Genomic DNA, 14,822 nt, shown 5'->3' on the forward strand with positions numbered 1-14,822 from the left:
ACCAGGAGGCTCTTCACGGGAATTCACTGTTAGATCGTGACTAGTATTTGCTTTCTTGGGGTACTGATGACCCCCAAAGCGACCGCACCCCTGCACGAGACGGGACAGCCCAGCAGGCGGCTCTGCCCCAGGGGCTCGGTCGGGATATGGCGTCGCTCCCGCGGCTCCCGGCCCGCCCGGAGCGCCAGCCTGGAGCCACAGCGGGCGCCGCTCGCTCAGCCCGCCCCGCCATGTTGGCGCGGCCCCGAGCCGGCGGGGCGGTGCCGCCCGCCCGCACTTCCGCGGCGGCGGCGGGCGGTACGTGGTGTCCGCGGGCCGGGCGGGCAGGGCCGGGCGGCGCGGCCGTGCTCCGGCGGCGTGGGGGCCCTCGGCATTGCGGCAGCCGGCTGGGGGGAGACACGGCACCGGGGGCGGCCAGCGCAGCCCCACCGGGTCTGAGCTCGGGGGAGGCCGCGGCGGGGCCGGCGCTGCCATAGCGGGCGTGCAGCTGCCGGGGGAGCTTTGGTGTCTCAAGATTCAGACGAGTGGGGGAGACAATTCTGACCGTCAAAGTAGAGCTATCTTACAAGAGGAAAGGGTTTAATGTTTGCACAGGTTAGAAACGGATTTATCCTCGCTCTTCACTCCCCGCTATAGCTTTTATTGATTTCATTTAAAAACGCATCATCAGCGTGCCTCCTGGTCTTTCCTTACTAAGTGATGCAGGCTCCTTCTGCAGCTGTAATAAGAATCTAATACAATACAGTGCCAGCCTCCAAGATTATTTAGTTTCTTTGGTTGCTTATTTTGGACAGCCTAAATCTATGGCAGCTTTTCTCCCTTTTAAAAATAAAGATGCATTTAAAATAGCTGACTAAAAGTATATTATCTCAGATGGAGACTGGGGTTAAACAACATTTGTGACCTGGCTAAAAGAGAAACCTGAGCTTCAGATCAGTTTGTCAAAAGATATTTTAAACTTTAAATTGTCGACAGTACAAGTTGAACAAGGACACAGATAGTCTTCAATTCTGGTTGCATTTTGCAATGATAAAGGCAATAAACAAGAATGCCAAGCAAATACAGTTTTACTGAGATTAGTTAGTTGAAGAAGAGTTTAAAAATGGTGGTGAATTTGCAGAAGAAAAACTTGATGAGGATTTGGTTTTGTAAAGCTTGCAAAATTCATGCTTATGGTTTCCATAAAGCACATTTGACTAATTCATCTTCATGTATTAGAGTGATGCCATCTACTGATGTTGTTAAAGAACAAATTATTAGAGTAAGTTTCCAACCAAGAGTCAGAAACCGTTTTGCAACAGGCTCAGTGCCTTCTATAAATTTGGAGTGGATGTTGTGTTGACAATAGTTAGCAGATGGATACGATCATGTCAAGGAAATGAGCACATTTTGATGTCTAATTGGAGTTCAGTAATGGTTTTTTACACTTCAGCTCTTCAGCTGTTAGACATTATCTTCTTTTCAGGGAAGCGGATGCAGTTGCTAATTGTTTTTGAAAGTGAAAGCAGATACCTCGAAATCAATATATACGAGCTTCTGGAAGAATTGATATCCTGTCCAAATAGCTAAGACTCGTATTGACTATTCAGGATCTCAGTTGTTCTTCTCTGAAGTAGTTTACAGATCTTGCCAAGCTAGGTGGAACAGAGGAGATGATATGAAGAGCAATCTGGTTTTCTGATTTTTTAGGATATGGAAAACAAGGAGGTTACCAGTGACCTTGAAGTCAAAGTAGAGGCATAACACCTTAATTATTAATAATAGTGAATTTCAAACTGTATAGCAATTTAGCTCTTACCCTGCCCTCTGGATCCAAGAAATATTAGGAGGCTTTCTGCTTTTATTTTGCAGTCTTTACAAGATTTGATTAAAGCCTTCAAATAATTTTGTACATGAGGTTTTTGATACTTTGTTTTCTTTGGTGATAGTGACATTGGGGTTTTTTTAAGCACTTTTGCTGCCATCATTCTTCTGCTTTGTTCCCTACTCATGTATTCCTCGCTTTTTCGGCAGAATCTCTAACTCCTACAATAAATACCTCTACTTTTTAAAACCTCACTGCTAAGCCAGAGACATCCAAATGCGAGTAAGTTTATTGGGTTGTTGATCTGATCTCTACATTATCCCTGCTATTTCATTAATTACATTTGCACTGAACCTTTAAGGTTCCTTCTACCACAGTAGTCTTTTAGAATGTTCAATCTGCTGTTATGGGATTCCTCACCTGATGTTTTGTACAGAAACAAAATACTCAAACTTTGAGCAGCACTTCTTATCAGTGTGAACAGGACAAGTATTGTAAATATGACTTGTAGAAATGAGCTTGTAAGTCTTTAAAGTGACTGGTAGAGTAACAGAGGAAGCAAAATAGTTTTTTAAGTGTAACAAAACCTCAGAAAACTGTGAAAAACATAACCTTTTTTCTTGTCCATCAGGATCTCATAATTACGAGAAGCAACCAGAATATCTAGAGCCACTAGTTTATTATACATGAAAGTATATAGTCCCAGTTTGATACTTCCACAATTAGTAACAGATTGCTTTTCATTCTGTTATTTTACTTCTTTTGCCCTGTTTTCTCTAATGCTTAGTATTTTTTCTCTGTTTTCTTCTTATTCACTGGTGGGAATTAGGCTGGAAAACCAGTGCTACATATGAGTGGGGAGAGGTTGAAAAACAAGCTCTGGCTGTATTTGTTTATTTTGGTTTTTTTGTAAAGTCTTTCCTCTTAGAGAAATAAGGTGTGATAGATAAATAGCACAGAACAGAACTGTTCTCTACTAATTCTCAATTCCTGTTCACAGAGATTTGAACCCTTATGTTTTCAGGGAAAGAGAAACTTGACGTGAGGAAAAACACCATGAGGCTTCTCTGTACTTCACTTTCTCTTACCATGATTTGCTGGCTATCTGAAGGTACCTTGTCAAAAACAGATGCAAAGAAAGGCGCTACAAAAAAACTGGAAGAAAAGGTAAGAGAAATAACAGAAATGCTTGTCTTATCTAACATGCACAGTGAACTAATTGAACTTTGGTAAATGGACTCTACTTCTGTGAGAACAGTGTTAATGCATTTCCGTTGAAGCTTGTGCTCACAAATAAGACTCTTTGAAACTGTCCTCTTCTTCAGCTTTTTTAAATGTCACAAATGGTTCGCTCCTTAAACCAATATGATGTAGACTTCTGGAGCTCTATCCTCTATGTAAGCTGCAGAAGCAGGAAGTTTTTGTCCCCTCAGGAAACATACTTCCACCCCTTTGGAAGGTGGGGTGGGGAACAGTAATTTGGGCCAAGAGCACTAGATCATTTACTGGTGGAATGGAGCCTTGCCAGTGGGAAGGCTGTATCCTGTTAGAAGAGTTTGGAGAGCCTTCTAAGCAGCAACTCCTTTGCAGGCAGAAATTATTCAAGAGTCCCCCAGTAATCAGTGCAAGCAGAGCCAACATGCTGAAGTCTCTCTTCAGTTGCTGAGCATGTTATTGTTTCCTATCATTATGGATATACATCTCTCATTGTTTGTGTTACTTGCTTCCTCAACACCTACCATGAGGAAAATCTAGTCTGCAGTAGTGAGGATAATACAAAGAGTTAAGAAAGGTCATATCTCTAAATTCCTTATGCTGAATCGATGGGCGGTTACTGTGTACTCACCATGCACACCTTATTAGGTGTTCCCACTCTTTTTATCTGCTAAAACTATTTGTGCTGGTTTAGTTGAAGCATCTTCCCTAAGGAAAGGTGTTTAAAACCTTGACCTTCAGTAACTACAATGCAGCATTCTCAGACTAAAACATAACAAGTTGAAAAGTTGTCTTCAAATTCTTGCTTAAGAAGTCCTAAACTTTTTTTATTATTTTAGGGGTAACATGGCAGAAAGCATCGGCCAAAGAGTAGAACACCATCGGCTGTCATGAATGATGTTCTTTAATCTTACCATGTCTTGATTTTTTTTTTGTGTTTATATGCTTTTTGCCTTCCAAACAAACTAAGTTCACTGAGGATGACAAATCATTTCTGAGGACTTGAACATTTCAGTTTTAAATCAAACTGCTCTGCATCCTTTTAAATGGAGTGCTCAGAGTTTAATGAAGTGATTTGTTATTTTGTTGTGTTTAAAGTATGTTGCCATTGAAAGTGGTTATTTCATGTAACTGATAATTGTCTTCTCTTCACAGATGCTGCATTCTGATAAAAACGTACAGGACCGGGGACTGGTAGTTGTGGATCCAAAAGCAAAGGATATAATACGGGAACATAGAAGTTATTGCTCCAAGAAGACGAAGGAAAGACATTTCTCAGGAGATGTTCTGGGATATATTACTCCTGTAAGTTGATACAACAAATAAAATTCATGCTTTGAATGGGTATGCAGCAGATTGTGTTATCCTGCAAGCTTGCATCCCTGCTTTAGAAGCATTTTTATAATAACGAGAACTGCTGGTCAAACACAGTCAAATAGCCAGAGGATTATTTGAGAGCTGGCTTGGGGTTCCGGTGGTCTCAAACCCTTGTTCTCTCATCTGTCTCTTGGAGGATGTCTAGGTCATGTTGTTTTTCTTCTCACTGTTGTTGAGGAATACACTCAGTGCTGGTGGCTGGGTGTGCAGCTGCAGTGTGAGCTGCAGGTTGTGCCCTGGATGGGAGGAAATGGTGGCAGCTCGTGCTGACCCTTTGCATCACGAAGAGCACGGGGACTTGTGGCACCCAGGTGACCAGGCACTCAAATGCAGCAGGAGTTGATGACTCAGCAGGAAGACCCCAAACTGTCATGGGCATAGACTGTGGGGGTACAAAATCCTAGGGATTCCTTTTTTGGGGGTCCTGTCATAATTAAATTGCTTTAAGGATCCAGACATCTGAGTCTCTGCTGTGGGAAGCTCAGGGCTGAGCTGGTAGGGAAACTGGTCTGACTGTGAGTGTGGGATGTGCAGGGAGACAAGATGGGCAGCTGTCAGTCACTGGAACTGCCTGATGTGAAGGGGCCTCAGTCCCAGGAGTGAAAGTCTGAGGTGGTGGGAGTGTGACTCCTAGAGTGACTCCTGAGTGGTCAGACAGCAAAGTTTCCTTAAGACTGGTTGTAACAGTGATGATAGTATTCTCTTGTTGCTGATGAACCAGGTGAAGTTGTAGTGAAGTCAGAACAAGAGGACTACTAAGTGTCCTCACTCCGCAGCTGTCATCTTGAATCTTCTAAATCAACAGCTAACAATTATATGCTGCTATGGAACTGATCTCCTTTGCTGCCCTGTCTTACTATTATTCAAAACATTCTTTCTTGAATAATAAATGTTTCATCCTTTTGTTTAGAAGGATGGTTTTCACCTGTTTCAGTCTTACACGACTCAAAAGAGAAATAGATGCCCTATAAATTTTCAACTTTCTCAAGTTCTCTTGAACATAAGTACAGAGTCTGTAAATTCAAAACTGTGTTGGAGCCTACATTCAAGTTTCTGTAGTTAAGAATTAGCACAATTTGCACAATTTGTCTTTCATGTAGCTACCAAAGTTTCCAGAGTACTTCCTTATTTAAGGAAAAATGATATCCCAGAAGGTTTCTTCAAATGAACAAATAGGGATCTAGCAGATGATTACATTTGTGTGAAAGAGTTTATATTGGTCAAAAGTAAAGTGTATATCTTGCTTCTGAGTCTCTTACTTTTTTTTTTCTCACTTGTTTTTCAAGTGGAACAACCATGGCTATGACATTGCTAAAATATTTGGGAACAAATTTACACTAATCTCACCAGTTTGGTTACAAGTGAAAAGGAAAGGGAAGGAAATGTTCCAGTTCACCGGGCTCCATGATGCTGATAAAGGTATTATTTTCTTTTCCTTTGAATATGAATTGCAGTATTGTTGCAGACTACGTGGGTTTTGCTGGCTCTGCCTCATGGTGAAGTACTTTCATCCGTTCCATTTCTTTGAGAGTTTTTTTTCAGAGTGAACTTCTTTCTGTCCCCATCTGCTACCACAATCTCCTTCCCAAGTGGAAAGATTGGCTTTTCCACTGGGCTACAAAGCCCCTCTTAAAAAATGGAAGGGACAAAGAGTCTGTATAGATAGAAATAGTCTTTGGTGTTTGCACTGTGCAGTTTTTTACCTGTTGTGGGTTTTGGTTGTTTTTTTTTTTCTTTGCAAAAAACCTTTAGGTGAGTTTGTTTTGGAAATGGAAGCTAAATTTAATTGGAAGAGAAGTTTTTCCTTCATTGTCAAGAAACTGGCAACAAGTTCAAATTTCAGCTAGAATGTACTAGATTATGGTTTTGAACTTGATTGAATGTGGAATTTCATTTGAAACAGCTATGATTCTTACCATGTTAGTGCCTACTAACAAATTCATCCTAGTCAATGACTGCCAAGAGGAGTGGATGGGACACTTTAAAGTACCATCAGAAAAAAACCAAAAACATTACTCCCAAGTGAGTAACACTCCAAAACTCCAACACAACACTCCAAAAATGTTGTTCTGAGAAGGCAATAAGGTAGTTTCCATAGTGAGGCAGAACTAAGCAGCAGGGAGGGGCTGGGTAGGGACTATTGTAAGACTGTAGTAAAGCTGTGGTGCAGGTTAATAGCTTTAAATTCTGTTTTTGTCTGTGTTGATTGTGAACTATTAGTCAGTGTCAGAAATATACGTATAATGAATCTATGCTACTTTATTTGAAGAATGCTTGAAAATATATCATCATTGTCAACATCATTTGTATTTTAAGAGTTGTCTTAATTAATGCTGTTTGACAGGCTGGATGAAAGATGTCAGGAAAACCTCCAAAAACATCAAAATAGGTGAGCCTCTGTTTTGTGTTTATTTGCTTGCTTTCTTACCTTCTTTAACTGCTAGCAGAGCAAAGGAAGGCTTTGTTCCAGGTGTGTGTGGGAGAAAGGGAGGTTACCTTAGCACAGTCTGAGAAGAAAAATAAAAGCAGCTAACTACAGATAGTTAAGTAGCTGAAGTGTTGACCTTCTTGATGCCTTAATGTTTTGCCTTAACCTCTTGTCTCTGGATAAGTCTTGGTTCACAGGGTCCTCACTGGAGGGATACTTAGTAATAACATTGTATGCCTCCCCCGGGGAAAGCAGTCTTCAGACTTGTTGCTCAGGGTTCTGTGTAGTTAAAAAGAAAAAAAAAAAATCAAAATCTGAATCAATCAATGCATGATAGTAGAAAAGTCCTGCTTCGTCTCTTCTCCCCTTGAAGCTGGGAATTCATGGGATGTGCTACAGTGTGTGTCTTTAGGGAAAATAGCAAACATCGCTATAGAGATTCTACTGTGCCAGACTTCTTACTTTTGTCTACAGCAAGAATTCTGTGGAAATGTGAAACACTTGTTGATTCAGAAGGGAGTATGAAGTTTGAAATGCATTAGAAAAATTGAATGCTCAGTCAGATATTTTAAAGTACTTCAGCTGCCAGAGTACAAAGCCTTTGAAATCTCTTGATACCCTTCTAACATACTGGTTTACGTCCTTGGTAGGTAGAAAGGGCTTAGACATAGCTCCATAAGAGTTGTTGGCTTTTCCAGTGGGCATAATTTTTGACTCTTCCAACAACAATTTTCCTGACTGTCTAAGTTTTTAATGTTTTGTGTTTTTAGAAAAAGAAATTATGTGAGCTCAAGTGCCTACTTTTCCCAGAATTAAAAATTTGCCATAGGGCCTTGAGATGAGTAGAAGAGTGAAGCTATACAGGGTTGAGTACAAAAGAGTAAATTAGAGGTGAACTTTTTTACCTCATTATTGTGGTAGAGGAGATACACAACTTACAGATTACTGTCTAATATTGGTGCTTTACTTGGGGCCCTAAGTGGTAGTTCAGTTAAGGTACTTCAATCAAGTGAAGGTATCTTTTCTTAAAACTTGCATAAGTGTCACCTTTAACTAAACTTAAAATGAAGAAGAATGTTCTACAATGTCAATTTATCTGTGCTGCTGAAGCTGGTCAGAGTGAAAGAGCAATGATCTTAGTCATGGGATGTGATGTTTACTGGTATCTCTGCTTCTATCTGCTGTATTCTGGTTCTGCATAATTTTTCCAGTGTATTTAATAAATTCTTAATTTTCACTACTGATTGATGGCTTTGCTTGATAGTGCCTCGAATTTTGTTTGATGGCTGGACTTATCAGGACTTTGAGAGTGTTTTTGGCAGTGAAGATGAGATAGAGGAGCTTTCCAAGAACATGGTTCTGCTAGCCAAGGTGAAAAGACTTTTTATGATACTTATAAAATAGTGTGTGATGATATTTCATTCCTTTTGTAATGGATGTTTTCTCATTTCTAGTGATTTTATATTCTACAAAACAAAATTCTGCTCAAAACAATAAGGTGGGATTCTTAATAGTGTGTTCTAGTATGTGTCCAGTTCCTGTAAATATGAAGTGTAGCACGTTTAAGTGCAGTTAAATACAAGTCTAACATGAGACTACGTAACCCTGATCAAGATAACCCCTTGTTCAGTTATTATTGACAGCTGCAATGGTGACCTTTGCCTGCTATAAATTGCCTTCTTTTACATTTCTATTAAAAATGTAATTATTAAGCAGGGGCTAAACTGCTTAGTGGCATTTTCTGATAGCAGAAAAAGGATCATGGGTGCAATGAATGCTGTTTTTCTGTTCAGGAGTGCACTCAAGCCCAGTGGCTAAGGAACCACTTTTAATACCAAGAATAACTCCCTGGATGTTTGTTATTGAACAGTTTTGCTCAGGTCTGATAAACCAGTTTCCTCAAAATATCAAGTGGCTGGGGAGAGGAGGATGAATTCTTTAAGGGAATGGTTACTGTTTGCTAAGGTTTTCTTACCTAATGGCTTTAGAGCTATGCATGTGTAGGACTAGACAAGTTGCACCCAAAAGACATTCAGCTTTGGTGCTTGATTCATGACAGCCTTCCTAATTAGTGTCAGAATAAGATTTCTCACTTGCTACATGATTTAAAGAAATCTTACTGTGCTCTGAGGAAGATGAATGTAGAGCTAAACTGAGTAGTTTCTTAAAATTTGTAACCAGTACATCAATTTTAGGTTCTCAATAACAGTTGACTTCTTAAGGAGGTCAAGTCAAGTACAACAGTATCCTTGATCATGCTTAGCATAAATTATCACCAGTGAGATTAATTGTGGGAAATATTTGGAATCATGTCTGTGCCGAATTAGCATTTACATCTTTAGGCTTAAGAGCTAATGAGGTTTTTTCACCAATATACAAGTAAATGTGCGTCAAATGATTTGCTTAACAACCAATTGTTTAATTAATGCCTGAATTTTCTCAGTCCAGTTTTGGTTTATTCTGTAAGAGTAGAACTCGCAGATAACTAATAGAGATTTTCAACTTTTGCATGTTTGTTAAATAATTTGTGCTTCTCTTGGACTTCTTCATGAAGTTAAAGGTGAAGCTGGTATAAGAATACAAAACATGTTCAATCTGTTAATAATATAAGAAAAACTACAGAACTGTGCTTTGATAGTGTATTATCATCTCTGATAGAAACATAATGAAAAGCATGGTTATTAACTGTATATTGTTGTCAAATCTCTTTACTTAGAATGAAAATTTTGATGGTTTTGTAGTTGAAGTTTGGAGTCAGCTGGGAAATCAAAAGCAAACGTGAGTATGAGTCTCTAGGATGCAATTCCTAAAAATCTTTCAAAGCATCTTTTTAATTTGTCCATGTTGAATTGAATTTGTCTTTATAAATAAATACACTTCATTCTAGAACAACTAAAGATTCTTCTGCTATTTCTTAGAAAGAAATAGAAGAGTTCACTCTATATGAACTTAAGGATTACACAATAAACTTCATAATGGATTTAGCAGCCCACATTAGCCTTTCATGTTTGAGTTTTGCATGATGTTGCTGTTGTACTGGGGTGAAGAGGGTGCCTCAGTTGCACAGGCACATGTTGCCACTGGCCTTATTGTACCATTGGCTGGTTTGGGTTACTGGGTGAAGCTTGGAAGTGTGCGGTGCTTTGATAGGAAACCTTCCAAACCTTTACAGAGATCTTTTAGACATCTTGAAGCTAAAAACAAAATCCCCAACCTGAAGTAAATCTAGGGAGAAACTGCTTCCAGTTCCTCCAAGCACAGTGTATTTTAAACTTTGGAGTAGTTGATCTACCTTTGGTTGCTCTGCTATGAAGTTTCAGTGAGTCTGCATTTATTGTATCTGCTAAAACTAGAGGGCTTATGTATATTAAACTGTTTCCTGACGTATTCTAATCTGTTTTGCTTGAGCAAAAGCCCCTTGACTGTTTTAACAACTTGAACAGAGTCAAGGTAAGGCAAGCTACATACTTCTGCTTTGTGAGGAAAAGGCAGAATATGAAATGAATGATTCGGTGCAGCAATCTGAAGATTTTGTGTTAGTTTCTGAGGAAATTCAGGCATCCATTTCCCTAAAGCACATTATTTTTACCAGATCTCTCTTGCCTAAATGTCTGGGGGAATGTAGCTTGAAGATAGCTGCACAGAATGCAGACTTCATTGTGGAAGATTTCACCTTTCAAATATGGTTACTTTGTTATCCTGTTTAGGGCAAATGTTGCTGACTGAGGGCATATAAGTTACTTCTCTAACTGAGTGTTGTTAATAGTCCTACCTTACACTTGGGAACAAAAAATTGGAATTGCAGAATCTTTGTAGCTTTGTCGGGACTCTGCCAGTTGCACTAGAATGAGTAATCCTTAAGCTAGATGCTCTTGTTCATAATTAGGTAATTTGCCAGGTTGTTCCTAAGAGTTGATCCCTATAATGAGCTCTGAACCTATTGCAGTGTCTTAATAAGACAGACAAGAAGGTGATTTAAGCAATTAGTAACTGCCAACCAGAAGCTGGGAGCAGTGGGCATTTTATCTGCTGTGCTTACCTGTATTTCAGTAAAATTGATGCTTTTCCTGTTAGTTAACTTAACACAGATGTAAGACAGACTATGTAACTGTGATTTTAAGACTCACTGAAGATCACTTTAAGCACAGTGGTATGAAAGTGCTGTGTTGCAAATGACATACAGAAGCAAAACATACTTTTCTATTAGCTCCAGGATGAGTTTATTTGTGGCATGGTAAAAATGTTGCTCTCTGCCAAGAGTAATGCTTATCTAAAACAGTGTTGTTTGTCCCACCTTGTGTGATAAAAACTGTACTAGAGGAGGTGCTACTGTTGAGTTGCTTTAGCCTTCAGTACCTGAGTGTTATTCAGGTAAAGCACCACTTACATATTCACTGTCTATCTGTTATTGATAGGAAGGATTGGGAAGTATTTTCCATAACTTCAGAGAAGGAGAGGGTTATTTTCATACAGTAGAATGGTAACTGCATCCTTTACTCTGAGGCAGTAATGTGCCCACCTGTGAACAACACTTTAGAATTATCCTAACATAAAATGGGTAAGATTGTTTGGCACAAAAACATAAATAGAAACAGAAGCTAGGAATTGCAAATTTTCCTCCATTTCAAGACCAGTTTTGATTTAAATGATTCATTGTAAACTCCTCTGTGGGTTTTTCCTCCCTTTATTTCCACTTTCCTAGAAATGGTTAGAGTGTTTAAGTTGCACAATGCCTTAGGTTGGGCTTGCCTCCTCAGAGAGGCATTCAGAATAAGGCTAATGTAGACAGAAAGCTGAAGGTAGGCTCGTGTGTGCAGTAGCAGCTGTTTTATAAAAGTAGGAGAATCGCATCATTACATGGAAATTTTGTCTCATGATGCTTCTAAGTTATGGGACCAGTGTCTTCATTTTGAGGTTGTCTGTTTGCCTGTCACTTACTTTAAAACTGGATGACCCAGGTGTTTTCCCTATCAGTGTTGTTTGGAGTGAACAGCTGCTTTGAGCAGATCTTAAGGGACAGAATTAAGTGAACTTAGCACCTTGGCAAGCCTGTGTTTTTATTGCACGTTGAATGCTGTTACTTTGGGATCTGTTAATTTTCTTTTGAGTAGCAGAGCAGAATTATTTCTGATAAACGGGTAAGCATGGATGGTCTTTTGCTTCCATTGTCACTGTCGAAAGAGTTGCAGCAGCCCAATGCCCCCTTTAGCCCACAGAGTGGCAGTATTGTAACGTGAGTCATGCCTGATCTTCCTTCCGGTTGTGTCTCGAAAGTGACAAACATCAACAGTAAAGCACGTTCTTAAGCTTGGAAGGCTGGGAGTTAGTTGACAGGTAGGTGTCAGCACAGAGATAAAGCCTAATCCTTTGGAAATGTGAAGTGTTCATAGAAAAGTATTTGTGTATGCTCCAAATAAAGCATCTGTCTTAACTGTTAGGTACAGTGTAGGCTTTCATGATTCAGATCCTTCAAGGTCAAACACCTGAAAGTAGCTTAACCTACTTCTGGGTAAAGGCAAACAGATAGTTTGCCTTCAGATTACTTTCAGAGCAGTCTGACAATATAAGAAGACCTTCCTGGCTAATACAGTTTATTCATATTATTTAAAGTGAACATGTTTTAGCTTAAAAATAAAAGAAAAAATCAGATTTTTTTTCCCCTGAAATACAAGGAATAGTCTCACATAAGCAAGTGGCAATAAGTTATTGAAACTCAATGCAGGTGCATAAAATAGATGGGGATATGCTGCAGCTTCCAGCTTGCCTTACAAAATGTTAGAGCCATAGTGTGGATCTAAGGGAAAATATTTCACAGGGGATCATTATGGTGTTCATTTTTCAAAACCTAAAGTAAGTGGATATCTAGCTATAAAATTAATAAAATGGCACTCAATATATTTCATATATCTTTTTGAAGGGAAAGCTATGGAAATTATTCCTGTCATGTTTTTAACAGTGTTATGGAGAAGGTCTATGATCCTGTCCAATGCACTGCCCTAGTGGTGCAGGAACATTTAATATAGTACAAGTTTCTTTATCCCTGTCTGTATCTTTAAAATTACTAGAGAGGTGGGTTTGCTCATGGAACTTTTGTGCCTGATAAGGTGTTTCAACTCCTGAATGAGTATCCACCCATGTCACAATGTGCAGTGAGACTTTTTAGCACAGTGCATCTCAAAGCAGGTGAGTCTGCAAAAGAAACTGAAAACCTGAAAATTAGTGTTCTAACTCACTAATAAATTGGGTTATGATTTAAATACTACTTCATATATCAGAAAGGTGGATTAATTGAAGCTGAAGCTCTCTGCTCAATAGACCTCAGTTGAGCAAGTGTCTCCATGAGATACCTTTTTCAGTAGCTGAACCTGAATATTGGATGGACATCTTCATAACACATGCTCTCCCTGTTGTCTTGATGTTGGGGCTTGAAACACTGAATTCCCTGAAGACTTTGGGACAATTAAATTCTGTCAGTATCTTCATGTAACAAGGTAACAGTGTTAGCTCTTCTGTAACACATAAATCCTATGACCAGACTCCTTAAGAACCTGTGATCGCTGACAATTTTTAAAATGAGGTAAATTTAGACACTCCTCTGTCAGCCCTTTGCATGTTTCTAGAAAACCTTTATTTTTTTGGATACTCACTTCAACTTTATAAATGAGTGAAAATTATTCCTTCAAGGCCTGAGGAATTATCTAAAAAGGGCCTTCAGTTTCCTATTTATTCTAGCTGGCATTAGAGGTAAGGTGAAATGTTGCTAAGAAGTTATGTTGCTGGCATCCACTAAGACATGAAATTCTGTGGTTTCAGTCTCACTATGAATCTTCTGTTTTATGTCTTCTTAATCAGAACTAACTTAATCTGGTTTGGTTTATTTTCAAGAACAAAAAATTTTCCAATCGTTCTGATTTGGTCTTAGGAATTGTTCTGTAGTGTGTGACAGACTAATGTCTTAAATTATATCAATCTTTTCTGCTGCTTTCTTTTGCATGTTCATTTAAATGTTGATTTTACCAACAGTATCAATTTTTATAAGAGAATTATATGCCTAAATATAGCTGCCTGCTTTCATGTGAGATACCCTAAGCAGCCTGCTCTCTGGCTGTTCATGCAGGGTCCTCGATGCCTGGAGTCTTACACAACAACCCTGTATGCATGCTTTTTGTACTTTCAGATGTATAAAATGACATTGGGTTCTTCTATTTAGGTTCTTAGATTTAGAAATACCCACTGTCTATCTGAAGAACCTAAATTGTCTTGATATATGTGTGTGAACCTGTTTTGGGGTCTTTATACTGACTGGTTTGAGTTCCTGTAGGCATCTAATACAGATACTTTGAAGTACCCTCTATAGCACTGGTGCCTGCTTCTTCTCTGTGATTTCTGGGTCTAGAACTATTAATATACAAATCACAGGGACATCAAGTTTAATGTGAGATGAAGGGTTGCATCTAACTGATGCTGCTTCCTGTCATGCCAACAATCGTTGCAGTGAAAAAGTATTCAGCTACCTGCCTCTTACTCTAACATATAGGAGATTGATTTCCTAATAAAAATCTAAATGAGCCAAGATATCCTATGCAGATACCTCAATTCCAATGTGTTTTGCTGCTTCTTATAGTTTAAACCTGCTTTTTAGTTAAATAACTGTCTTTTTTTCTAAAACTTTCTTGCCTGATTTTCTAATAAAATATTCCAAGTTATTCATCCTGTGGCATTTAAGTTTAGAAATGTACATGGCAGAAATATTGAGAGACCTGAGTAAGCAAAGGCTCTCCTGCTTGTTTAGTTAATAACTGGACCAGGACCATGTCTAATTTGCTAATCTCACTGTGGGTTTGCTGGGTGTTTTTTTTTCTCCAGACTTGGGTTGTGAAAAAGGCATGAATGTACTCATCAGAATCTCACAGCCTGCATAACAATGCACACAATATTCTGATCAGTCCAGCTTTAGTTGACAGATGGCACTGCCATCACATGGAATCAATCTGAAAA

At 39.0% G+C, this 14,822-nt stretch overlaps 1 protein-coding gene across 2 annotated transcripts in view; it reads left to right on the forward strand.

The window, feature by feature from the left end:
• Positions 1 to 236: 236 nt before the first annotated feature.
• The window catches only part of CHID1 (chitinase domain containing 1), a 99,737-nt gene continuing 85,151 nt past the window's right edge, over positions 237 to 14,822 (forward strand). Inside the window, exons 1-7 of one of the 2 annotated variants that reach the window (XM_027727766.2) lie at positions 237 to 297; positions 2,829 to 2,971; positions 4,175 to 4,324; positions 5,683 to 5,815; positions 6,741 to 6,785; positions 8,089 to 8,195; positions 9,541 to 9,602. In XM_027727766.2, coding sequence (XP_027583567.1) covers positions 2,861 to 2,971; positions 4,175 to 4,324; positions 5,683 to 5,815; positions 6,741 to 6,785; positions 8,089 to 8,195; positions 9,541 to 9,602 — 608 coding nt within the window. In that variant the 5' untranslated portion in view covers positions 237 to 297; positions 2,829 to 2,860. Of the gene's footprint in view, positions 298 to 343; positions 595 to 2,828; positions 2,972 to 4,174; positions 4,325 to 5,682; positions 5,816 to 6,740; positions 6,786 to 8,088; positions 8,196 to 9,540; positions 9,603 to 14,822 lie in introns of those variants that run through there. The other variant, XM_027727764.2, reaches the window with a different exon arrangement.

Source organism: Pipra filicauda, unplaced genomic scaffold, assembly GCF_003945595.2.
Source record: "Pipra filicauda isolate LSUMZ 115617 unplaced genomic scaffold, ASM394559v2 scaffold217_size2002032_pilon, whole genome shotgun sequence".
Lineage (NCBI taxonomy): Eukaryota > Metazoa > Chordata > Aves > Passeriformes > Pipridae > Pipra > Pipra filicauda.